This window comes from Acipenser ruthenus, chromosome 6, assembly GCF_902713425.1.
Source record: "Acipenser ruthenus chromosome 6, fAciRut3.2 maternal haplotype, whole genome shotgun sequence".
Lineage (NCBI taxonomy): Eukaryota > Metazoa > Chordata > Actinopteri > Acipenseriformes > Acipenseridae > Acipenser > Acipenser ruthenus.
This window is the reverse complement of record NC_081194.1, coordinates 65,946,288-65,974,180: the sequence shown is the minus strand read 5'-3', so window position 1 is coordinate 65,974,180 and position 27,893 is coordinate 65,946,288. Positions and strand designations below refer to the sequence as shown.

Here is a 27,893-nt window from a genome sequence, read left to right as displayed (position 1 = left end):
ACATGTTCCTTCAGGTTCTGCAAAGATAAAAAATAGAGAATATAAAAAATGAACACAAAGGGAAAAACAGAAAATGATCTAGTGTATCTAGAGAAGGGTTTTTTTTTTAACAAGGTTTGGTTAGTCACTGCCGTGTAGTCTGCATGCTGCTATAAAACTGCTTTGAGATCAGTTCGGCAGGTTTCAAAGCCGGTGAATTCAGTAATATTCCAGTAATAAAAATAAAAATAAAGAGAACACGATAAAATACATACAAATGTCCATAAATATATGGAATATTATTATTAATAATGTGCATTCATTCATTCATTCATTCACATTTTGCATTATTACATCCTACTTCACCACCAGTCAGCATAAAGTACAAGTAGGTCTTTCATACAAAGCTTTCAACTTTATTTGCTACAAATAATCAAAAAAATTAAAAATAAAACCTATAACACTGTAACCAAAAAAAACAAAAAGGTTGGCTCTCTGGTAGGCCACTAGTGAATTTGTTTAAATGAAATGCAACAAACAGTAACGGTTTAGAAGGTATTCATTCACATTGCAGTATACCGTATTCCTTTGAATTTAAGATGCAGCCCAAATTTCCCACCCTCAATTTGAGGAAAAAAATAAATCAAATAAATATGGATTTACAAAGATACAACCTCAGTTACGCAGTATGGAAGCAGTGTGCAGCCGTCTGCTATCACACAGAGCATTACAGTTATGAGCTGCTTCTCATTTCCAGTCGTGATTACTCACACCTGTTTTTCTCCCAATTTATGAACTGTGGTATTGCTTGGCATGTTGAAAAAAAATACAGGAGTCTGATCACCATTTCCGATCTGCCCAAGCTGGTGCTGTTTGTTAGAATTGCTGAAATTGTAAAAACAGCTCTTTGAATTCCTCAGGAAGCTAATGACGCTTCTTTGAAAATGGCTGCCTGTATGTCATGGATTTTCTCAGCAGTAAGTCACGTTGCTGCTTGTGTATTCAGGCAGTGATGTCTTTTGTTGCCGATTTTAATACACACATCACTATACTGTACTCGAATTTAAGACGCAGGCTATTTTTGCGAAGAAAAAAATGGTTTAAAAAGTGTGTCTTAAATTTGAAGGAATACGGTACTTCATGTTTCTCCTCTTTTTTTTTTATTTATAAGCAATTTGCCCAGAGTAGCCCAGCTGAAAAGTATAACACATACAATGAGTCCTAACTTGTATCCATCAGCAAATCAGCCTGGGCCTCAGCTTGGACTCTCATACTCTCTGGGTAGCAGGCAAATCAACCTGGTAGAAACAGGTGAAGGGTGACAATTTAAGGGGTGCGGTGCACTTTGGTCATGAATATTCAGGATACTTATTCAGATTCACAGATATGTGGATATCTGCACAAGAGGTAGGATAAAATTAAATTGAAAATATTCCTGACAGACTGATATTATTTATGCTCCCCAATTAAACAAGTTAAGAGAGAGTGTAATAAAATGTAGGTGTTAAAATGTCTAAGACATATTTAATTTATTCTTAAATTTGTAAATGGAGACGCATCTGATTAAGTTTTAAAGCCGGGGGTAAAACCATGGTTGAATGACCAATCAGGATGCAATGAATATTCATATCATCCCAAGACAACCTGTAGTCAAAGACTATACCCTGTTTTACTCGCATCAAACTCGTATCACCTTCCAATGGACTGTATTACACTGTAGCTAGCTGTGCTCACTTTACACTTCACAGCGACTACAGAACGTCAAACATGAATTCTTCTTGAATACAGATGACTATGCAATCAATTCCACACTACTCCATAGTAATCACAACAACCCTTGTTCTAAAATGACTACCTGCTTATTATCTGAACCAGACATTAAAATTCTGTTCGATTCCAGATCTATTAATGTATTTTTTGAAGAAAACTTTGCAATCCTTCTCCTTTCAATTTCCATAAAAATGTATTTAAGATCTAATAATAATAATAATAATAATAATAATAATAATAATAATAATAATAATAATATTTGTGCCTAAATAGCACAAAATATTTATTCTTCATTCTTTGGCACAAAACACGTGGTGTTGCTATACAGCAAACAAGGGTCATGACGAGGGTCATGATTTCGTATGGATTAGTGTAGAGTTAAATCATCATGAATCAAGAACTAAAAGGAGTCCATACACTAAATCCAAGTAAATTATTCATTTCAATGTGTAATATGATAATGAGCAATCAGTAAGTCAACCAATTACTTATGTGGTGCTTCACTAATGTAAATAATATGGGTTATCTTTCCAATCTTTTTAACAGAGTAACCAATACATTGAAAAACCTAGTTACAATGTTGGTCTCCAATTAAAAAACTGGAAGCAATAAACTGGGTATTGCTAAAAACCTGAGGTGTGTCATTATGAAGGTGTGAACAGACTGATATACAAGCGCAATTCTTGTTTGTCTGTCAGGCAGTCACAGGAAAACTGGTGGATTGATACCAAGGGACAGGGCCCCAGCCATCAAAGACTGAAACAAGTGCAAAAGCATTACCTCATCTTTTTAAAATGTTGGCCCATATTCACAAAAGTTCATCGAAAAAAACACTCTTCAGCCTAAAAATAACTGTTAGATATATAATGGAAATAAAATCCTCATCTCAAATCAAGCCCTCTAAATAGAGGTCAATCTATATTGCATCCCTATAAGGAGCTTGCTGCTTGAGACTTGAGGAGCTACAGAAAGGGCACGGCAGTGCAAAATAATGGTACAAATACAATAGCAGGAGTCCATACCCCATTACCCCCACCCCACCCTAATCCTCAGGAGGAGTCCTGGTCCATACTGCAGCCCAGCGCTTCAATGTCATTACTGATGTCAGAGATCATGCGATCCCAATCATCGCCTTCAGAGGGCACTGACTGGTCATCGGAGCTCCCAGCCGCCCCATTGCCATTGGTGGTGGAGTTGGAGGTGGTGTTGGTTGTCCGACGGTACCTGCCGAAACTATCAGTGATGATGCCCCTCCCATCCTTCACCCCAATCGTCTCCAGGAAGTTCTCAAAATGCTGGCTGTCCTTCTCAGGAATGAATGGCCTGAGACCTTGGAAGAGAAAAGGAGTGTTTTAATTCATTTGAATATACGCCTATTGCCACTAACCATCATACATTCAAGGTTTGACAAAACAGCATGCTACATTTCACTGGCGTTCTGAAATACTGACACTGCAGGGATGGAAATAATACTCGTATTGCATAGCAGTTTCGCCTATTCCAGGTCTTAAAATGAGCCTCATTAGCCCCAGTGTAGAGGTAACAAGCGCAGGTGTGTCTTATTAAACAACTGGTGCCACAGTTACAGTCACCACTCTGGCACTGCTCCCACCAATATGTCACACAATAAATTTCAAGAAGATCAACAAAGTAATGATGCAACTAAAAAGTTAACATGTTGATACTTCTTACCTTCATAGAGTTAATGCGACACCCCTAGCCAAGTTTCTTTTCTTTCTTGAAACACAAAATTACAATTCTGAAACTAATGAGAACCACTTTAAGACTGCAGTACTGACAGCCCCCTAAATTAAATGTCTCAGTTGGTTATTTCTGGTTTAGTAGATTAACTGGGTGTTTTTTTCTTTCTCAAGAAAATCATGCAGATGATGATTTGGAGCAAAGATCTGTGATTATCTCACACACAGTCTCTTAAAAATGACAAAACACATTAATGCCAGGGCTACAGAATAGTTGTGCACACGCACACAAACTGCACCGGAAAATTTGGTTGGGACTTGAAGATTCAGCTATAATTTTTTGGGAGCCAACAGGAACATTCTCATGTCAGCATCAGCTGCTGCCTTAACGAATCTCTCATCAGATTGGAAATAAAACTGAAGCCAAGCCAATAACTTTTGTCTTGTGTTAATTAAATGTTAAACTATTTGGTTTCTGGAAGGTTTGTAGTCTGTGCCTGAAGACTTTGGACACTGCTACCCTGGTTTATACATCTAACGCTTACCCAACAAGAGGAACTTTCTGCTGTCTCCATAGAGCTGCCGCAGGTTGATGCAGAACTCGTGGATGGAGGATCCGTTTCTGTACTCGTGGAGAAGCATCGCAAACTGCTGGATCTCCTGGGAGGAGAGCTTCGTTTTTAACTAGAAACAAAGAGGGGTTTGATTACTTATTAACATCATTATCATCAATATTAACTTTTTTTCAATGATGAAAACATTTTTTTTTATGTATGTTTTGCCTAATTCAGTTTCCCTTAAATTGTTATGATTGCATGTTTGGAGTTAGGGATGAACTACATACATCAGTACCCCCTGATTAACTATCTGTCACAAATGTTTGGTTAATTAAGAATTAACTGCATGGAATTAAAAAAATAAGTTTATTATGGCTACTGCCTAAGTTTACACTAAATGAAAGGTAGCAAAAAACACATAAGCCTATCGGTGCCATATAAAAAGAGGATTTCATTTATCAATACTGGACACAAAATTAGCATTTTAAGATTAAGGTGCCTGATTCACAGTTTTCTATTTAATTAAACAAACACTGTGTAAAAATACCCTGAGTTTATCACCAAGCCTTTTGGTAGCTGTACACTTGCTGAGCATTTAGCAATTAATCAGCAAATGCATACTGGCAGTGACAAGCACTCGTACATGATCAGAGGATCCAGATACAGCAACAATGTGGATCAAAAGCGCTCTGCTTACCGTCTTTATGTAGTCCTGGAGCAGCTCGGCAGCGGTGGTGCTCAGCTCACTCTCGCTGACAGTTTTAGCCTGAGGGGAGGCCTGTGTGGATGAGGAGGAAGGAGAGTTCCCGCCAGTGTCCTGGGATCCCTGAAATGAACTGATAGAGGAAGGCTTAAGCCCAGTCTTAAAGGATACCAGGAGGGCACAGCTGTCACAACCAGGTTCTATGGCAGCAGTGTGGAGTAGTGGTTAGGGCTCTGGACTCTTGACCAGAGGGTTGTGGGTTCAATCCCCAGTGGGGGACACTGCTGTTGTACCCTTGAGCAAGGTACTTTACCTACATTGCTCCAGTAAAAACCCAGCTGTATAAATGGGTAATTGTATGTAAAAATAAATAAATAATGTGATATCTGTATAATGTGAAATAATGTGATATCTTGTAACAATTGTAAGTCGCCCTGGATAAGGGCGTCTGCTAAGAAATAAATAATAATAATAATAATAATAATAATAATAATACTAGGAGTCTGCAATTAGGGAGAATACTAAATACTCTTTTTTTGTGACTTAAATTTGATAACCAGGTTTTCAGTAGGTTCTTACTTATTTTCAATGGTTGAGAGGTGTGTGTGTGTGTGTGTGTTTTACAGTATGCAAGCCAATTAGGATGAAACATGATATGCTCTACAGTACTTACAATGTACTTGCTTCTGTTTCATAGGCTTCCTTGACATCAATTTTGCTAGAAGAATCATCTAAAAAAAATTGAATAAAACAATATTTCCAATATTAAGAAGAAATTCTATTTTGTTATTGCAGAAATTATACTTTCCTCATTGAAAAGTTAAATTCCTAAAACTGGTGTTTAATATCTTTTATTAGACCAACATTTTACATAATTGACACTAATTTTCCACCACAGTTTTCTTCTTAAGGGGAAACTTGGAAACCACATTTGCAATGCATGTTCAACTCTACAGCCATAAGCACAGAAGAAGCGTCATATGACAGTTCGGTGTTGTGTTTGCAGTTTAATTACACCTTCAAGAGAATCAAGCTGTCCACACTTACCACTGTACACAGACGTGTGTCTTGTAGGCGTTGTGGCTCCATCGAATATTGCTCTATCTAAAAAGTCTATAGTAGATTCTGTGTAAACAATCTGGAAGACCTGGCTGAGTAGTAAACAGAGTTCCTCAGCTGCTGCCTAAAATAAAGACAATGTTGAGTGTCACATGTATGCATTTTTTTTCCTGGATCTTGTTTTGGACCTATATCATTATAATTAACAAATACAGGCAGACATTTTAATTGGAAACTTTAATAGTTGTCCAAGCACCGAGTACTGGTCAGAGATCCTTTGTAAATGAAAAGGTGCCATGCAAACGCAAGTTCCATTCTTACTGTGCTTATTATACGGTGGGTATACACAAAGCTCTAACTCATAACAAAAAAAACAAACACAAAAAGAATCCGGAATAATCACCTATAAGCTTGGAAATTCAGAATTTAAAGCTTTGTATATGTATATGACACTGTATTTACTTTCATGGTCGGTAGGGTGTTCACAACAAAAAATGATGAACTACCATTTCCCCGGCCTCAAAGATTAAACAATAAATGATTTTCAATGAACTGGGACATTTCTCATACCTTGTTCTCTGCAGCCAGCACCACCAGACAGCACACCTCGACCAGCACAGCACCACTCTCCGACAGGGAGCCCAGAGCCTGGGACTTGGAAATCTCTGGACATGTGCTGGGACAGGGAGAGCTTCCAGGCTCCTGAGCTGGAAAAACAACCATAAGCAGGCATTCAGGAATATGATCAAGCCCTTCACCCTTCATGACTTCGACTGCACTTTCTGCATGGTCTTTTGAACACACATAGAAACCCAGTTATTGTTATCAGTCCAGATCAGCCCCTTCCCTGTGTAACCATGAGCAACTTATTTTATTACAGCACCCAAGGAAAAATATGTAGTTTAGTTAGATGACGATACATTTCAGTATTTCAACATACAAGTTTTGCTTCCTGTTTCTCAGGAATTCAGCAGAGTTCATTATTCCATTCCCTGTTTTGTCAATCAAAAAAGCTTGGGTTGCATGGTCTTGATTTGTCTGTCTACCAGAGTTTTTTAAACTGCAACCCAGGCACAAACAGCTTAATGCAGTGTTTCACAAAATGTGGCCACCAAGTTCGAATGGTGTAAATGCATGTTGAAAATGATGTTTTAGGGGAGTGGCAAAGCACCAGACCCCACAGTTGATTTTGAATTTGTACCTGTCTTGAGCACTACAAGGTGCAGGGAGTCATCTCTGATATACGACACAGCAGCAATGTCATGGATGGGAACCCTGAGTATGATATCCTCACCATCTCTCCACACCAGTTTCACATTGTAGGCAGACAGGCTGACAACTGCATCATGCTCAGCTGTCAGCTGCCCTGGAAGCTGATGTGCTTTCTGAGGAACAAGGGACACGTATGTAAAGTAAAAATCCTGCTAGACTTCCCCACTAGGTGGTGAATGGTGATGAGCTGGACTGAAAGAAGAGAATCTAAGACATCTGTAAGTTACCCAGTCACCAATCAAGCCACCACAAACACTCTTTTGTATTATTTAAGCAAATAATGAACTAGATGGTTCGAACTATTGCAGGCTTTAGTAAACTGCTTATAAGTCACAATGGAGCATTTGTTTTGTCTGCTATAGCTCAGTTGTGACTAATTAAGCTTGCAGTGAAACCTGGAATGAAGTCTTACTGTATTTCCACCCCTGTTCGTTATTATTATTATTATTTTTTTAAAGACACTGAGTTGAGCCTGGCTAGAACTAATAGATTCCACATTACTGCAATTAAGCCTACTGACTAAGTGCCTGGAATCCAGGGTTCAAAATACAACCGAGCAGCCTGTAATCCTGCATGTTACTGCAGCACCCTGAGCCTCTGGCCCATCTGTCCAGCTAGATTCTCAGCTGGTATCTGGAAATAATTTATATTTCTATTACTCTTTATTCCTGCACAGACGTGGATTTTGAAACAAGCAAAATTAAACAAAAAAAAATAATGGTGAAATACTGTTGTACAAATAAGAACTCACCTTTGCATTGTCGACCAAGTGAAGTACTTCAGTCCGACTGGATGGATTCAGGTAACCTGGTACTGAGGTGAGCTGCCCTAAATACTACAGGGGAGAGAGAAAAAAAGCTAGTCTAAAGACAGAGTATATGCATCTTCTATAAATACTGCTGCATTATTCAAATTCAGACAAGAGGGTTTAAGGACATAACTTTCAATTAAAGACCACCTGGGTGTCAAAGCTCATGCAAAAGTAGATAACCGTAACCTGGATTTTGAAACGCTTAATAAAACTGTGGAATATCTCACATATCTTTCATAACTCCTGGATGAGTGATTCTCAATATACAGCCTGTTCAATATTCCTGTCACAAGGGACAGTCATTGCAGCACAAATCATTACGGTCAGCTGCCTGGTAAATAGGAAATCAGCGGTTGGTAAAAAAAGAACCACCATAAAAAAAAAAAAAAAAAAAAAAGATTTTACGTGTCAGGATTTTAGATTCTAAACGTCCTTATTTCAGTAAACATATAAATTATTACTAAAGTAAACAAAAAACACTAAGTTATACCATCTTTTATTTCTTTCCCTCATCAAATAATCATGTGTTTAAGCACCATTTCTTCTCTTATCTTGTATATCTGTTTAAAACAGAGAATGAAGGTACAGCTTGAATATTGTGACTAAAAGGTATAAAAGTGAAAGTGTTTAGTGTTGCATTTTAGCAGATGGGAAAAAAAAAAACACACAACTTTAAAGCCAAACAATCCTGAAGTTTAGACTGCAACACTAACAGAGCAAACTGTCATCTTTAAATAACTGCATTAAAAAGAGAAACCATAAACCCTCCTTGATCAGCCTCCTGGGTGCTTTAACCCACTGGGTGAAATATATACCAACATGTTACAGTATATGCAGAAAGGTTTTTTAATCTGTAGAGTATACTGCACATTCTACCTTGACCTCCTTCTCAATGTAGTCGTTGAGCAGTATGTCAGGGTCGACCCGGTGGTCTGGGAGGGACAGGGGGACAGTGTGCAGGGGTCTCCTCTCCATCACTTTCTCCTGTGCCTTCTTGTCCCTCCCCTTCTCACCCTTCAGGAAGACACGCTTGAACGGTGAGACGATACCAGGCTGAAGAAAAGCAAGGAAGCATAGGTTAGGCCGCACAGTACCAATGCAAAACATGAACATCAGTAATTTTTTTGTAAGTGAATAAAAATAAATCTTCTCAATGAGGAATATAACTTGAGATTTCATGCAGGATTTGTTTGTTATTGTTGGAGCCAACGTCCCCAGAATGTACTGCCAAGCTCCTTGGTAAAGCAGGCATTGGCATCCCATTTATATACAGTTTAACTTCAGGCCGGACTCAATTGTACAGTAAAGACTTCTAATGCCACATAGCAACACATTTCTTTTTTATGTGAACACACTAAATCCTTAAAAAAAAAAAAAAAAAATATATATATATATAAAATAAAATTATATATATATATATATATATATATATATATATATATATATATATATATATATATATATATATATATATATATATATATATAACAAACAACCAAAGCCTATCAAGTAATGCACTCCCAAAATGCTACAGTACAACAGAAGGCACCATGTACTGTATGGTGTGGCCTCTGATCCATGACTCTGGGCACATGGGATTAAATGACAGCTCTGTTCCACTTGCTTGTCTGTAACACTAATTTGATAACAGATGCACCTTACCTCATTCTCCATGAAACTTCAGATGAATCTGGAATTTACAGGACAATATACAGTAGCTTTTGCCACGCCAGCCTTTCAACTGAAGTGAGACTATTCTTTCAGGTTGTTTATGTCTTACGCTCCGCTCCCCCCCTGCACTTTTAAGACATCTCATAGCTGTACCACACTGTAGTTCGATTCCAAGGCAGATAAGCAGGAAGTGAAGTAACTGCCACTTCCTGCCATAACATTTGCTGCTAACGTCCGCCTGCATTCTGACAATCCACACTTCTTTTGTAAAACCTTTCTGCAAACCACAAACATATAAAAGCAGACGATTTACAACAGAGTGCAAGATAATGTCTAAGCAGAGACCAGCCAAGGCTCTGTGATTGTCAAAAAAGAAATCTGGTCCACAGTAAATGCTGGTAGGTCCAGATTTAGACCTACTGTGCATAAAACTTTGACATGATGTTCAATATCCTATCAATATACTACAGTATACTAACTGCATAACAGTTTCTACCCTACTCAAAGTTGCCCCCCAAAATCACATCCTAATTTTGTGGTGTTTTACAGCCCCACATCTTAAATATTGAAGCTAGAAGCTTAGCGTTTACTGTATGACTAGAAACCATGATTACAGTGCTCCCCCTTTGCTGTCGTCGGAAGACATAGACTACTGTATTTGTGTTCAGGGCAAATGCCATGACAGTAGTGCTTTATACTTTTCACTTTATTTTTTATTTTCTATATCCTTCGACTGCATTAAATTTTATTTTTGGACACATATTGCAGTTTATACAGACGTATAACTGTTGATTATTACAAGACAGATTCGTGACATTCACTGTGGTAATTATCTACAACCAGGATTTAACAAAAAACAAACACCAAATACAGTACCTGAAAATTGGACTGATGCAACAAGCTGATTTTTGGTCACAAAACAATGAATTTTAATTTATTTATTTATTTATTTTATTTATATATATATATATATATATATATATATATATTATAATTCTGTGGATGACAAAGTTTTAACACCACGCTATTCTTTCTTTATATATTTTTAAGCACAGATAAGGGGAAAGTTCACTACCATGCAGAATATCAAAAGCAACAAAATTCCCAAGCATTAGTGTAAAAACAGTGCCATCTACTGTTCATGGGATACAGTCCAGTCAACGAATTCTGTAAGTAACATGAAGATGATATCAAATAAAATAAAGTTTGGTCACATAGTGTTGATTCCTTTAGAAGTGCATTAACAAAATTGTAACATGCCAGTCACACCTGGGCTCTACATTTAGATTTTTAACTACCGGCCCCTTGGGCCACTGAGGTAGTGTTTTTACTGGCCCAGATACAATTTGAACTGGTCCTAATTGTATCTATCTATCTATCTGTTGGTGCTGTCTGTCGCTGTATGTGCTGTGAGCGCTGGGAGTGAGGAAGCTGTGTGTGGGGGGGAGTGAGTGTCCCCAGCCTTTTTTTAAAGTTTATTTTTAGTCTTCATTTTCCTTTCTATGGTTATATTGTTTGACTGTTACATCTGATCAAACATTTGTGGTAGAGACGGCCGTTATGGCCACAGCAGGGGGAGTCCCGAGAGGGCACTGCTCATGTTTTGAAAACATCACACGCGGACAAAACATTAAAATCATAGTTGAGGCTATTGTGAGTGTTGAGAAATGTGCCATTGAGCTTGGAAAAGTAGTAGGATGTAAAAATATAAAATCAGCTTCTTGAACAAATAAAGCAGTGGCTGTGTTTCTGAATAGTGAAGACTTAGTTCAGAGAGCTGTTCAGGAGGGTTTAATAATCGATGATATTTTGGTCTGTTTCGCCTCTCGCCGCTCCGGCGAGAAAAGTCACTATTTCGAATGTCCCGCTGTTTATAAAGAAAGAATTGCTAAATCAGAGAATTAAGCCACCATGGTCAAATAGTGTCGGAGATTACTACGATTCTGTTAGGCTGTAAAAATTAAACATGTAGTCTCATTTAGGAGACAGCTGTATATGCTGTACACATGGGCTAAAGGTAGCACTGGGAATATTTCTTTAGCCAGACTGGATACATTGTATGTGTTTAATCACTTTTTAAATCTATTTATTAAGTCAGAGATTATTCCTAATAGATTCTCAGACCATAGCATGATTGTTTTAGACATGGTTATTCCCCAATTGAAGGTTAATTCCTCATACTGGCATTTTAATAATAAATTGCTGCAGGATGCAATTTATTTTTTTGGAAAAGGTGGAAAGGAAAAAAAATAGCTTTTTCTACATTGAGAGAGTGGTGGGATGTGGCTAAAGTTCAGATCAAAATGCTATGTCAGCAATACACTAAGAACATTACACAAAGCACTAGTGAAGCGATGAGAGCGGGAAGTAGATATTACTATGCTCCAAAGAGCTCTGGAGTCAGGCTACAGCAACAGGCTGATTGAGGACCTGAAAATGAAGAAAAAGAGATTAACTGATCTGTTGGACAGACAAGTACAGGGGGCACTGGTATGGTCAATATTTCAGAATATTGATCAGATGGATGTACCAACAAAATATTTATTTGATCATGGGGAAAAAAAAAAAATCATCATCAAGGTAAACTGATGCACTGCACGCAGAAAGCGACGGGTCAATTGTTCTATGAGCCTGGGGAGATCCGGAGGTGTGCAGTGAATTTATTTTCAGAATTGTTCACGGCGGTGGATGAGTCTGAGGAGGCACAGCGTTTCCTTGAGGGGCTGCCTCAGGTTCGAGAAGAGGAGAATGAGCAACTCGAGGGAGAGCCGTTTGGCCACAGATTGGAGGAGATCTGTGGGACGTGTTCACAGAGAGCATAAGGGAGAATGAGTTGCCGTCGAGCAGCATTGACATTACTGTTGAAGAAAGGAGACCTGTGTAACATTAAGAACTGGCACCCTGTCAGTCTTCTCTGTTCAGAATACAAGATTTTATCTAAGGCCTTGTCAATCCGGTTGTGTTTGGCAATGTATTTTATTGTATAGCCTGAGCAAATGTACTGCATGTCCACTAGGTCAATTTTTGACAATATCTTTTTAGTTTGAGATCTTTTAGAAGCTTCCAGACTCTTTGGGTTTAATGCAGGTCTTATTTCTATTGATCAGGAAAAGCATTTGATAGAGTAGACCAGTGGTACTCAACTCTGGACCTCGAGATCTATTCCAGTCCTGGTCTTTATTCCAACCAGGTCCTAAATTAGTGAATTGCCTCTTAGCAGCTTCAATTAACTTCAATAGAATCTGCTTGGTGTAAAAACCTGGACTGGATTGGGTCTTGAGGGCCAGAGTTGAGTACCGCTGGAGTAGACCATAAATATCTATTTAGAGTAGTTCAGGTGTTTGGCTTTGGTCCCAGGTTCCAGGGACACATTCAGCTGCTTTACAGCAATGTTTTTAGTGTATTAAAACTTAATGGTGTGCTTAGCTCTCCTTTTCCAGTGCAGAGGGGTATCCGTCAGGGCAGAGGGGTATTCCTGTCTGGAATGCTATACTCTCTTTCTATTAAACACTTTGTGAATAAGTTTTGCACTTGGCTAACTGGTTTGTCTATTCCAGGTGTATCTATGGAACCCGTAAAAGTGATGGCTTATGCGGATGATATCACAGTGATTGTGACAAACACTCAAGACGTGCAAGTATTAAATGACTGCCAACATGTGTTAGAAAGGGTTTCCTTCAAAAGTAAACTGGACCAAAAGCAACGCTTCTTTAATGGGGGACTGGGAGGGTTGTAAGCCACCAGACCTGCCACAGGCCTACAGTGGAATTGGTGAGTTTTTAAACATCTGTTATTGAACAGGTAAAAGGAAGGCCGCAGAGCTGGAGTTGGCTTATCACAAAACTATCCTTTAGGGGTAGGGTTTTGGTTATTAACAACTTGGTCACTTCAATGTTATGGCACAAGTTCAGGTGTGCAGAACCCCCACCGTCGCTGGTAAAGGACATCCAAAGACCTCTAGTAGAGTTTTTCTGGGACGGTATTCAGTGGGTCAAAAAGAGTGTGCTGTACCTGTCTGTAGAAGTGAAGAGCTGGGAGACACTGTGCATACAGCAACAATAGCCCGGGTGCTTCACAAAACTGGCCTTGGAGAGTGGCAAAAAGGAAGCCATTGTTGAAAAAAACTCACATCAAATCTCAGCTAGAGTTTGCCAGAAGGCATGTGGGAGACTCTGAGACCAAGTGGAAGAAGATTCTATGGTCTGATGAGACCAAAATAGAGCTTTTTGGCCTCAACACTAAGCGCTATGTTTGGCGCAAGCCTAACACCGCACATCATCCTGAGAACACCATCCCTACCGTGAAGCATGGTGGTGGCAGCATCATGCTATGGGGATGCTTCTCTGTGTCAGGGCCTGGAAAGCTCGTGAAGATAGAGGGCAAAATGGATGCAGCAAAGTACAGAGAAATCCTGCCGAAGTCAGCAAACTTTTTTTTTTGGTCGTCTGGGCATTTAACAAAAAATCCCAAACAGTAGAGGGGTTTCGACACATTTCTTTCAATTTGGTGGGGCCCAGACAATGCAAGCGAAATGTTAGGAAATGCAATAAAATTCGGGCTGAAAACATAACACGGTTGATTATTGAGACGATCGCAAATGGCATAAAACCAATTTCAATTGTGAAGGATACCGAATTCAACTAATGTCTTTGTTGAGCCAGATTACAGAAGGCTGTGTTGATATATATATATATATATATTTTTTTTTTTTCCTATTCTGGGACAGACTCAAGCGATGTTAAACAGAAGATTGCTTCCATTTTATGTTTATTTTTTGTTTTTGTTTTTTCTACTGTTGTCAGTCAGTGATAAGTAGAAACTATTGCTATTACTAAATTATTATTATTACTATTATTATTATTATTATTAAATAATAATAATAATAATAATAATAATAATAATAATAATAATATTTAAACTGAATATTGATTCTTTGAATTAATGTGTTTTGCTGGACACACTATTACAATTGTTATGACGAGTAACTGTATTTAAATTAATAAAGATGAGTCGCTTCGGCATTTACATGAAAAAGCAAGACTTACGATTTAAAAGCCCATTTAGTGGTTTCACATAAAACAAAATGTAAATTAAACCATTTTTACTATTAACGCTTTTCTCAGTTGTGATTGAGATACACGAACGGATTAACAGGTATCAACTGCATTTAAGAGAGTAGAAAAGCCGATGTAAAAGACTCATTTATAGACATATATGCGGTAATTTATAGAAAGCTATTTATTTTAAAATGCTCAGAGCCCTTGCAGCTACGTGCTTCCCCCAAGATGGCAGACTTCTGTTTTTTCTCCAGCTGTCGAGGCCGCACAGAGGGGGATGCATACTACACCCCCTTACACAGCGTCTTTTCAAAATGTTTTTCTTTTAACATTTAAACGTTTTAAACTATATATTTTTAAAAGTTTAAACGTTTATTAAATTAAATGGAATCTAGCACCCTTAGAGCATAGTTTGCAAAAGCTGGAATTTTGCTTTTGTGAATTCCATTGCTATGCCATTTTGTTCTTCGTTTGTGGCTTTTAGTATTTGTTTCTTCTTCTTCTTCAATAAATGAATAAAACAAATTGATTTGTGTACCATAAAATTAAGACTTTGTACTTTATTAGGACCTCCATAATTTCCTTTGGGACCTTCAATTGTTTTAGTCCTGGACCCTCAATGGGAAAAGGTTTGAGAGCTCTTGTGGCCGGACATAGCCCTGCTGCGTGTATATAGTATTTTGAATTGAAGTTTGGCAGGGATGGGGTTAATTAAGGGGAGCCAGACCTTTTGTTTGTTGGAGGTAGTTATAATAGGAGAAGAGCTGGTAGTAGCAGGCTGTACTCTCGGCTAGCACACTGCGATTGCACTGCTTGGGTGTGTTTGTCAATAGATTTGTTTGTTTAAACCTTTATTTTGGCCCGCATGCCCTGTTTGTTTGTTTAATTAAACGTGCGCACCAGCGGACTCTCATTCTTGACAGTATCCTAGAAAACAGTCAGAAAAGGCTGCAGTTTAAGTGCTGGTGCGCACATTAAATTAAACAAACAACAAAAGATAAAACAAACAGGGCATGCTGGCAAAAATAAAGCTTTAAACAAACAAATTCACCCAAGCAGTGCTATCACAGTGTGTTAGCCAACAGTACAGCCGCCTCCTGCTGCTGCTGCTCCTCCCAGCTCTTCTCCTAACAACCTCCAACAAACAAACAGTCTGGCTCCCTTTATATACCATGTGGCTGGGTTTGATTGACCATTAATTATTCAATCAAGACCCAGCCACATTCTGCACATGGATTTGGCAGGGATGAGAATTAACCCCACCCCTGCCAAACTTCAATTCAAAATAATACATTTAGAACAAAATACTATACACACGCATGCCCTGCCACAGCCTTGCATATAGTTTTTTTTTTTTTTTTTTTTTTTTATGTCTCAATCCTAAAATTCTAGTGGATTCAAAACTTTTGCCATAGCTGTACACTAAAAGGTGAATTTACTTTGGAACCATTCATTAATAAGACAGTATTAATTATCCATCTTGTATGCTGTCTAGTAAATTACTAACCAGAACATTAATCGCATTATTTTTTTTCAAATAATTACATTAGACAAACTTCTCTGCAATTTTTTTTTTCAATACAATTATCAAAATAATATGAGCAGAATATATTTATAGATACATGTAAAATGCATATTTTAATATGTAATCTTTAACACAACATCATCTTTGTTTCTTTCTACCATGGATCCATCACACACTTCAGGTTGGATACCTGTGGCTTGCAATTATCTACAGCAGGGTTTCCCAGTCCTGGTCCTGGGGGACCCCTGTGTCTGCTGGTTTTCATTCCAACTGAGTTCTCAATTACTTAATTGAACCCTTACCTGAACTATTTATTCACTTAATTAGACCTTTTTAATTGTTTTCAGCTTTTAAACAGTTGGATATTTCAAGTTAACTATACAATTTTATAAGTAACTTGGAATCGGCAACTTTTTAGGAGCCGAGAACAATTAAAAAGGTCTAATTAACATTTTTCCTAAACAATACTGTGGAGCCAGTTGTAATGCTGGATGGTCGCGACTCTGGTTTTGCCTCGTAATGTCATTCCACCACAAATAGCACAGCCTAATAACTAATAACAATGACTTCCAAATATACACTTAAAATGAGGGAGCACTATCAACAAAGGTGAAAGCATGTCAATAAAAAATAGTGAATCACACACTCCCAGGACATCTTACAACTTAGTCCTGCTGCTGCACACCAAAATTTACAGCTGCTTCCTTAAGAGTCTAAATAAAATGTGTCACATCTGGCAACAGGGAACTTTCATACAGCACAGCCTTTCCTTCCTCTTAGCAATGTAAACAGAGACGAAACACACAGTAATTACTGTACTGAGGTGGAACACTTCAGTTAATGATAAATGGGAGGGAATCAAAATTTGTATTCTGGTTGCCAGTCTATTGTCTCCTCTAGTATCTCGGGTGAATACCAAAATTTAAAAGATACGTAAAAGTCTAGCGTGTGACATACAGTATATACAGTAGGACCTTCTGTCATTCTGCCTGGGATGTGCATACCCAGCTGGGGTAGATCAACATGATCTACAGCCATGTTACAGTACATTTTAAAAAGGTAAGTTTTATATATGGAGGGGCATTTTACTCCACACTGTCCATAATGTATCCCCAGATTCTGATACTCAATAATCCGTAGCATGCCTAAACTCTAGTAACCACGTTATCGCAATTGGAGAAGTGGTTCTTCATGTAAAACAGCATATCCCAAGAGTATAACACTCTCCATATATTGCCGGGGACATGCGCTCCCAGAATGGCATAATAATACTACTACTAATACTACTACTCACAGTTCTGTAGTTAAATGTAGTTAGGAGGGACTAGCATCATTATCAGTAAGGATGATATTTCCAACTATATTTGCGAAAAAAAAAAAAAAAAAAAAGCAAAATTGCTGGCATTGAATTTGTGTCGTCATAATAGAAGGGCGTTGCATCCTGCCTGACATTTGCATGCCTGTCCTGTGTATTTATGAAAGGGCCAGACAAGGACTACTTGCACTGTATTAAGAAAATATTTTTTATAACTAAACTTAAAAAATAGGTTGTGAAAATGTTTAGTACTTATACAAGGACCGATGTGGGTAAAAATATATATATATATATATTTTTTGCCGTATAACACATTTGTTATGATCATATTTGAAACAATGTAGATATGTTATTAATGTTTCTGAATGATATGTTGATAATGTAAGAAATTAGTTCCGGATCATGTAGAACTCGGATTCCCTTGATAATAACCGACATTCACACGTGTCAGAAATATAAAATAATAGTTTATTTATGAATAAAAAGGGGTGCACAACTAATTTAATATTATTAGCATACATGGTTTATATACTAATATTAATTATGGCTGATCACACAAAGTGTCTTCTTTGCATTAGTATTTTCAATACTTGTTTCTCATTGTTTCTCTGTGTGGAGCCTTAGGTCTCATGCCGGGAGCATTCTTTCTCATGTGTGTCCACCCAATACATTTCTATGAGGAAAAATAATAATTATAAAATAAAAATACAAAGTATTTAAATTTGCAAGTGTTAAATGGATAGAATCAGTGCTCTAAAAGTATATAGTGCGACTTACATTTTACTAAAACTTAACTGACCAACATGTTACAAAGTGAAGATGATAACTGTGTTGATTTTCCACCAATATTAACTTGAAGCTTCTACTTTATTATGCACTCCTAGCCACCTATAGACATTTCATACTGCACTGGATTATAATCTTTCACTTACTGTGTACCAGGGTTGACTGATTTAAATCAAGTCGATTTAAATCACTGAGTTTTAAAAAAATCATTTAATTAAATCATTTTTTAATTTACTTTTATTAACACAAACATCTTAAACTCTCACTGTCTACAAACTAAAAATCTTAGGGCTGTATTCTGATCACAGCGCAAATGCGAGTGCAAGCGCGAATGGTGCCTGTCACCGTTTCTGTGGCGCATAAATGGACCGAAGACGTAAACAAAAACACTGCACGGAAATGGTATTCTGAAGACATGTCTTGCTCTGTGTTAAGACCCGCTGAAACCAGGTTTATTTAGTGGTGCAATCAGTAACTTTAACAATTGAACACACTATAAAAAGTAAAGTAGTCCTAAGTAACAACTGTGTGTGTGTTTGGGCTGACACAGAAAGAGGAAATCAAAGAAAGAAAAGTAAAAGAAAAGAATGACTGGGATGAATGAGGGGGATTTTTCTCTGGCATACTCCATCGGTAAATTCTTGTAGTTCACATATTGTAGTTCACAATTAGAGGATGCCACAATGATAAATAAATTTGCTCTATTTATGTTTTCATTTGAGAATACATTTCCAACATCCTTAAATTTACAGTTTGGAGGTACTGTAGAGCTACAACTACGGTACTACAAAATAAATTGAATAAAGAAAAAATATCAAAAAAATTGATTTAAATCAAATAAATCAGATTCTTTTTATTAAATAAATAAATTTTAAAAAATCGCCAACCCTGCTGTGTACTTCTGTGATTATAAGGACACTTGGTATGTTCCTGCACTGGTTTACTACTTATTTGTGTTTTACCATGATTTACTGAACGTTGCTAATCCTTTACCATTTTAAACTTTTAGATAATAATAAAACATGCCCAAGAAGATGGAGCCGAGTGTGCCTTATGTAAGCATAAGAGCAATGCAAATTACTCAACACACACAAATAATGATCCACAATTATGATAATAAGGGTCTCAATGAGCACATCGGTCTATTTAGCGGCCACACTTGCAGAGTTAGGACTACAGAGAGCAGTAGTCGCTGTATGACATTTGTGGAGCACGAAAACACAAACCAAAACAAATGTCAGAGGAAGGGCAGCAAAGTCCTCTTGGAGCACAAAAAAGAAAAGAAAAGTTTTCTGAGGAGCTGAGAGTCCTTACGGCTGAGGTCACTCAGCATGAAACACAGCATTAGTTATGCGAGTATCCTTAGGAAATGATATGTATTGGCCTGCCCTTTTTAGCATGACATCAAGAAATTTGCCTAGCACTCTGGAAAAGGTGGATTGGGCAATCGCTCCAGACACTCCAACTGTAGTCTGAAAGGAACCAGAGGCGAAGTAGTGCAGAGAAAACAGCACTTTCACATGTGCAAGGATAGCAGTCCATGGATTGGCGCTGGGGTCTAGCTCATCCCTCAATTCAGCTATGGTGAGACGATAACACTTTAGCACTGAATCCTCCAGCATCCCAAACAAAGTGACCCTGGGATTGAATATGCAGAGTCTTCTTCATCTTGCCCTTCTCCTCCAAACATGTTCCTGTCTCTCCTCAACAAGAACCAAGTGTCGCCGCATCAGGAAGTGTACCACAGCAGCCATCCTGAAGCCAATGACAGGTCTCTGCAGGTGTGTGCTTTTATACAGCTCTTAGTTACTCGCTTCTACAGTGGTTTGCACCTTGTGCAAGAGGTGTAAAGTTTTTGGAGGGTCAGCAATTGCCTAAGTGCAAGGCAAAATCCTTACATCACATTATAATAATTACACCTGCTTGGTATCCAGATCCCACCCAGTGCCATGCCTTTTTCTTCATTTGAATGCATTTCAATATAATTTTAAAGGGGTAATGACGGCAAAGTGCAAATTTGACAGCGGGTGCAGAACGTCAGGTGAACACCACTCTTTACATAGGCTGCATTATTAGCGGCCAGTAAAATCAGACTTTACAGCTGTTAAATACTATTTACGGCAGCATTACAGGGGTTTTGCACCCGCAAATCACTTTGCACCTATCCTTACATCACCCACTAAGTCTCTTCATAATCTTGCCCCTTCCCCATTAATGGAATTTATAAAACTCTGTTCAGATTATAATAACAACATTGCCAGGGCAGCTGTTAAAGGTAACTGCACAAACTGCATTTTCACTTAAAAAGGTGTGACTTTCTGGAATTCTTTACCAGATTACATTAAAAGTATACATTTAAATATTTTACTTATAAACTAAAAGTATGGTTAAAACAAAACCAAATATGTGATCACTAATTGTAAATATACCATTTTATTGGATTGGCACTTTAGTATGTTATTAACTGTGGTATATTAGTAGATTTTGGCAAATTGTTGTACTGCGAGTATTAAAATCAGGGGTGGGAGTGCAATTATTTTGGTACTCTGAATTTTAGCTGTTTTCTTTTAATCATTATAACTATGTATTTGTTTGGAGGGAATAATTTGTATTATTTTCTTTTTCCGTTTTTGTGTTCGCTTATTTATTTTGTTCTTTTCTATACACCCGCCCAGGGCCTGTTAATGAAAATTAGCACTTAGCTAAATCTGGGAGTTTTCTTTTCTTTATTTATTTTTTGCACCAGATGCTAGGTTTTCTTTTTTCCATAATACAAAGCAGGAGTACTGTACAGAAAGTGCGAACTATCCTATGGTGTACAAAAAAAAAAAGAGAAAAAGAAACATGAAAATTAAAATGTTGACAGTATGGAGAATTTCGGTTCTGTGAATTAACTGTTACACGTGTTCCCGAAGCTTACAACGTCACAGACCAAAACAATCATACGGCACACCCTTGCGACCATGTTTACTGTGGATGTGTATCTCTTACGAACAAACCAAAATCCATAGTATTATACAGTACATGGTAAGATACAGCATTTTTTGTATTGTATTTTATTTTTAATAGCTAACTGTAGAATTACATACGTACCCGTACAAAAAAAGTGCCCTGCATATATATGCCTGTGCCGTAGACTCTGAGTGTTGTTTTATTTGCAAACAATACTGCTCATTTCTAACTTTTGGAAATTGTCAATGAGTAACGTCTGGATCCCAACACCGAGACCCTGTACTAGGTGTACTAGTACTGTCTGTAGTGTACTGCACTGCCTGGCTTGTCTTTGTGATTGATGGAATGGGTGGACCTGTATCTAAACAACTAGAAGTTAATTCTTAACTCCCTACTAAGGCAAGTTAAACGATGACCTGTATATGATGCACACCTGACACAGCATAACATAACTGCACTAGAAGCTTAGCGGAATAGTGAAGCTAAGAGGAATACCTCAGCACCGTAATCTGTACTCGTCGTGTAACGTACCGAAACAAAGTACCGTACTGTATTTAAACAATGGAGAAAAGTCAGACTCAACTTATTTTCTTGTATAAAAAAAGACGTTACCTTTTTTGCTTTCTTCACATCATCCTCCATTTCTATCTGTATCTCCTCTTCATTATCATCCCATTAGAAACAGTTCCTAGAGACCCCAATGACATCACTGCTACCACAACAACAATGCACGCAGCATCAGGGGAACTCTCCCAGTGCAGAGACCCTGATCGCGAACAACACAGTTTAACAAGCGGTAGCCATTTCCTGACGGGTTCCTGGCTGTCTTTCCCGAAATAACTCCCCTTGGGCTCCCAAACCCGCCTCTCGGGCTGCTCAAAACACCCACAAAATCCAGAGATAAGGAACTTGAAAGAGCTAGCTGAATGATACAACATCAACTTTTCAATCCTGCCGCCATCTTGGGCGTAGAAAGGGCTCCCAGCGTGCCCCGCGCGGAAGAACTTTACTGGAGCAAAAATGAGCAAGACTTGGAAAGTGAAACAACTGATCCTGTCAGGCGCAGCACAAAGGAATATCCACTAGAAACTGTCTTCAGGGCATCAGATGATTCTTAAGGGTTAGGGTTAGGTTTTAGGGCTGTGGTTGCTTAAGGTTAGGGTCAGAGTGGGTTGATGAGAGAGGTGCCGAGCTCGGGAAGTGAAAGGTGGGAGTGCTTGGCAAATGCCCTAATCATCTGATGCCCTGAGGACAGTTTCTAGTGGATATTCCTTTCTGCTGCTGTCAGGGTCAGTGGCGTAACTTTGGTTTCAAAAGTGTGTGTGGTGGTCGTGAAATAATAAAATATGTTACAAACAATATAACAAAACATGGCATGCCTTGTATGTCTAATTAAAGGACTCAAAGACATTCCTGCGGCAGTCATTCAAAACAATACTTTGTTGACACAATGGCGTCATGAGGGATGAGTGTGGCAAATAGCTATATTATTCAGTCGCTTCTGAGTAATGGAATTACGAAGCCATTTAGTCTTTGAGGAGCACTGAAGCTCTGCTCAGATCGTTAGTAAGACAACGGCCCTGCCTGAGGCAGCGTTGAGCGTAGAGCGAGTGTGGCATAATTCAGATTTAATGAGAGGGATGAGAATTGCCCTTGAAATATATTTCTAGAAACGTTGAGTTTTCCCCACAATTTAAATACTTAAGATAAATACAATGTTGCTATTAAAATTATGCTAGTACTGTACTGGTAAGAAAAAGGCAGCTTCCATCCACTAAAATATGCAGCTTGAACCTCAAACTGCTGTGTATCGACAAAAATGTAAATAGCACCAAGCTCCAGACAATGAGTTTCAAACTTTAGACGTGTTCCTGTTCACAGGTAAGAACTCAACTTTACTTTGATGAATACCATAATGTTCGTTATGGCAACTGTTTATTTATTAGTTTAAAAATATTTAGTAAAATGTGACCCATTGTGAGTTTTTGGAACATTGATAAATAGAGATTTAAACGCACAAAATAATTTAGAATCAGTAATACATCGTGATTAATTTGGTATAATAATCCTGCAAAAAGTTCATGGCAATGTGTTTAGTTTTTATTTAAGTCTATATTTATTTGCACAAGGCACAAAGGTCATTATGCTGTTTTAAGTTTACTGTTTCAATTTAAAATGTAGTTAAACTGTGAGTAGACAGAAACCTGTCCTCAGTGTGATAACATTAGTAAATAACACGAGCTATGGTGAATTACAAACTTAAACGATTTTCCTGTGTTTTGGATACAGCAACTTAGTGCATCCTCGGGTTCCACCCACTGACTCACGCAGGGTGACACACAAACGGCGGGGAAGACAGGATAAAACACACACACTGTACAGCAATACACAGAAATTCAACTATTTACAAGAAAAGTAATAGCCCCGGTCCCCCTCAAGTTCAATGTAGCACACAAAAAGTCCCACTCTGTGGTATTGCGAGACCCGACGCTATATATGCCTGCATGGTGCTTTCTGTGTCGCCTCTGTGATTGGTTGTTGTTCGTCTGTGCCCATTGGTTCCAGTGTGCGGCTGAGGACCAATGGGATGTGTGTAAGCTCCGGTACCTGTTACCATAAAGGGGCGGAGCTACGCTATAAAAGGGCGCTGCGCCCGCAGTACTGTGTCTGTACTTCCAGAGAGCGGTCAGAGAGCACTGTTAATGTGCCAGTGTCACGCGAGGGGGAAATTAAATGCACATCACCCAGAAGGCGGCAAGCACAACTTAATTAGTAATTAATAAGAGACTGGAGTACGGTGTCCATATTAGGACCTCTTCATACATAAAGCAAATATGAGTCATTATGTGTTCCCTCCTCTGTAACTCCCTCCTCTGAATCTCCCTCCAACTCCTCCCTCCTTTGAAACTCCCTCCTCCGTCATTATTTTTGCTCAACCGCTTCCAACTTTTACGCGTTTTCATTGGTTAGATTAAGTGCCAGTCACATTACCCGAGAGACCATATACGTAACTGAATGGGGGATAGCTAACTAAACGCGTTCAAAATTTGAGAGCTGAAAAAAGTAATAATAATAATAATAATAATAAATAATAATATATGTAAAGCCAGATATTTATTGTTTTCGTGACGTAATGATTGCAATTGTACATTTTAATGCAAGCAAAGCAAGCCCAAAAAACACATTAAAAAAATACACATACTCGTTTAAAAAATATACTCCTTAGAAGTACAGATTCCTGTGATGTTATTTTGCACAAAAGCATATATATATATATATATATATTGTAGCATGCACGGGGGCTGGTAGGTGATGTAATCACACACAGAGACATAAGCCCAATATAGCCGGCTCCTTTGTACAGTGGTATCGGCGTTATGTTTTAGTGCGAAAGGTCCCGGGTTCACGCCCGCCCTCCGCCTGTGTGTGGATTGCCTCGCCCTGTGTGATGCACCTGCCTGCGTTAACCAGTGACGTGCGGTCAGGGTAGGCAAGGTAGGCACTGCCTACCTAGTGAGAATCCAGCAAAAAGAAAAAAATATTAAATTGTGTATGACTGTTCATTACCTTTCGTTGTCAGAACACATTTCTGCATAGTAGATTTTTTTTTGGTAATATACAAAATTCGATGAAAAGACAAGAGGCAGCAATGCGCTCTGCCTTTCCCTACCATTGAACTTGAACGTAAGCCGCTCTACTCAGTCGCGCAAGCGCATTCCAACCTTATAGTCTCAGCAATGAGTGAGAAAAAAGCACAGCGCATCGCTGCCTTAACTGTGTCACCTGACTACACTAATTCCATTGCACAGTTAATATGTGGGAACAACCGTTGGCAAGGCACAGACCTTCTCTGCCTTTGGGGGCGTGTCCTTGAGTTACCGCTCTTTAAACCAACCAAGCTATGCTAGCAAGTCTAACATCAACCAATCCAAAAATGAAAAACGTTATATGTCAATTTAAACGAAGATGTCCTAACATGGACACTATACTACGGTTTCGGTGAGCAAGCGAGCATTGTTAACCGGCCGCCCCTGTCTCAGGCTGTATACAAATGTGTCAGACGGGGTCTTTAAACTACACACCACGTATGTTCACTTCTCATTGGTCAGTTTCCCTAGTTAAGGTGTGTGCAGCTCCAGGATCGGATCAACATTACGGATCAGTGGAGCCTGATCCAGATCCTCATAGTGAAACACTATCTCGATCCGGGCTTCAGTGATCCCGGATCCGATCACATTTTTCATCCCATTGACTTCTATACACTAGTGATTTATACCAATAAATTATAGTGAAATAGAAGTTGTAGTACTTCTGCAATGATGTGAGGGGGACATTTCCCCATCATTGAATAGGTGAGAGGGACATGTCCCCCATGTCCCCCGTGTAAATTACGCCTATTCATTTATTCAATTCAAAGTCAATGAAAGGATTATGCACATTTTGTGCAAGGTATAGCGTTTTCTCTCTTCTATTCTCCTTATTGGATATGTAGGAGCATAACTGTGTGACGCACTTCCATTAAGCGAGGAGCCCGGCTCTTTTGAAAAGTGGTTAAGACGATTGCTAGCAGTGTGCAGTGTCACCAGTTTGCGCCCAGCATAGTTACAATTCATTAAACTTGTTTATTTGACTTGCATGATGGTTCCCATGCATTTTTTGTTTTGCATATTCCAGGCAGTGTTGTTTAAAATATCAATGAGCTTTCCTGGCAACCCTCACTGCTATCCCAGAAGACCAATATGATATCATAAACATTTTGTTAACTTAATGCCTACAGTAGAACATTACAAACCCGACATTTACAAAGTCATCGGTCAACCGAGCATAATAGAGTGAAGATCTGATGCTCTTCTGTGAATATTTGGACTTACCTTTTCAATCCATTTGTGGATGATGCAAGAACCAGGGTACATAATGTGATGTTTTGTGTAAAGAAAACTGCTAATAATGAGTTTACACAACACTCCTAGCCATGTTATGTCGTTTCTTTGAAAGACATGCTATAGTGCCCCGCAGAACAGCACCGCACTGCTGTTTAGTGAAGCTTAGAAAATATAATATTGGTACTGTGAATTATAAAGTTTTACTGTTATTATTCCCTGACGTGAAACAGATTCATTAGATTAATTAACAGGACACATGCAGTAAATAGTTATATAAAAATTTCAGATTTTAGGCCATTTTAGACTACCCTGCATTGCCAGTGTGAGCCGTTACTTTTAGAACCCCCAAAAATAAAGGACACACAGATGTAGTTTCACCTATCCTATGGTTCCCACCACCCACCCATGTTTCAGAAAAACAGAAGCAAAAACCTTGACTTTCCTAAGACAAACTAAATATAATATGGCTAACGAGAAAATTGTAGTCTATATACCTTAAACATTATAAGGGTTGCCAAGAAGCTTTTCCCTTAAAGATGAAAATGTTGTGAGTTTGAACAGGGTGTTGGTGTGTTATTGTAGTATTAGAACTGCACTGAACTGTACTCACCATTGTCCAAGTCAGTGCAAAGGAAACTTGGGGCATGTCGATCAGAAAGCAGTTCCATCGACTTGCCCCCTTGTCTTAATTCTAGATTTCAATTTTGAGACACGTTTGTCTTAGATAAAAAGTGGTCAGAAAAAGAAAAAAAATCCACATAGATATTTTATTAAAATGAACTGTATATATGTTCATTTCAGTCAATACATCATAATGTATTAAAATGGAAAGGTACATTAAAATGAACTGGTTATACATATATATATATATATATATATATATATATATATATATATATATATATATATATATACATACAGTGCCTTGCAAAAGTATTCAGACCCCTGACCAATCCTCTCATATTACTGAATTACAAATGGTACATTGAAATTTCGTTCTGTTTGATATTTTATTTTAAAACACTGAAACTCAAAATCAATTATTGTAAGGCGACATTGGTTTTATGTTGGGAAATATTTTTAAGAAAAATAAAAAACTGAAATATCTTGCTTGCATAAATATTCAACCCCCACACATTAATATTTGGTAGAGCCACCTTTCGCTGCAATAACAGCTTTAAGTCTTTTGGGGTAAGTATGTACCAGCTTTGCACACAGTGTCGGAGTGATTTTGGTCCATTCTTCTTGGCAGATTTGCTCCAGGTTGTTCAGGTTGGTTGGACGACGCTTGTGGACAATAATTTTCAAATAGTGCCACAGATTCTCAATGGGATTGAGATCAGGACTTTGACTGGGCCACTGTAGGACATTCACCTTTTTGTTCTTGAGCCACTCCAATGTTGCTTTGGCCTTGTGCTTGGGATCATTGTCCTGCTGAAAGGTGAATTTCCTCCCAAGCTTCAGTTTTTTAGCGGACTGAAGCCTGTTCTCTTGCAGTATTTCCCTGCATTTTGCTCCATCCATTCTTCCTTCAATTTTAACAAGATGCCCAGTCCCTGCTGATGAGAAGCATCCCCACAGCATGATGCTGCCACCACCATACTACTGGGCAGTGTAGTTTTGCACCACACATAGCGCTTTGAGTTTTGGCCAAAAAGCTCTATCTTGGTCTCATCTGACCACAAAACCTTTTCCCACATCGCAGCTGGGTCACTCTCATGCTTTCTGGCAAACTCCAGACGTGCTTTCAGATGGTACTTTTTGAGTAACGGCTTATTTCTTGCCACCCTCCTATACAGGCCAGTGTTAAGCAGAGCTCTTGATATGATTGACTGGTGCACCATTACTCCACT

The 27,893-nt window shown here is 38.4% G+C and overlaps 1 protein-coding gene across 2 annotated transcripts; it reads right to left on the bottom strand.

Annotated features, from left to right (window-relative positions):
• Positions 1 to 372: 372 nt before the first annotated feature.
• ccm2 (CCM2 scaffold protein) lies at positions 373 to 22,239 on the bottom strand. 2 transcript variants are annotated; one of them, XM_034017370.3, is made up of 10 exons: positions 21,770 to 22,239; positions 8,728 to 8,904; positions 7,792 to 7,875; positions 6,970 to 7,153; positions 6,339 to 6,475; positions 5,757 to 5,892; positions 5,383 to 5,440; positions 4,704 to 4,842; positions 3,995 to 4,133; positions 373 to 3,079 (listed from the first exon to the last, which is right to left on the bottom strand). In XM_034017370.3, exons 1-10 carry the CDS (start codon positions 21,797 to 21,799, stop codon positions 2,799 to 2,801), a joined length of 1,365 nt encoding a protein of 454 aa, XP_033873261.1. In that variant the 5' UTR covers positions 21,800 to 22,239; the 3' UTR covers positions 373 to 2,798. The 2 variants fall into 2 exon arrangements, with proteins under 2 accessions (XP_033873261.1, XP_033873263.1); XM_034017372.3 differs by lacking the exon at positions 21,770 to 22,239 and adding an exon at positions 9,514 to 9,658.
• Between the last annotated feature and the right edge of the window lie 5,654 nt (positions 22,240 to 27,893).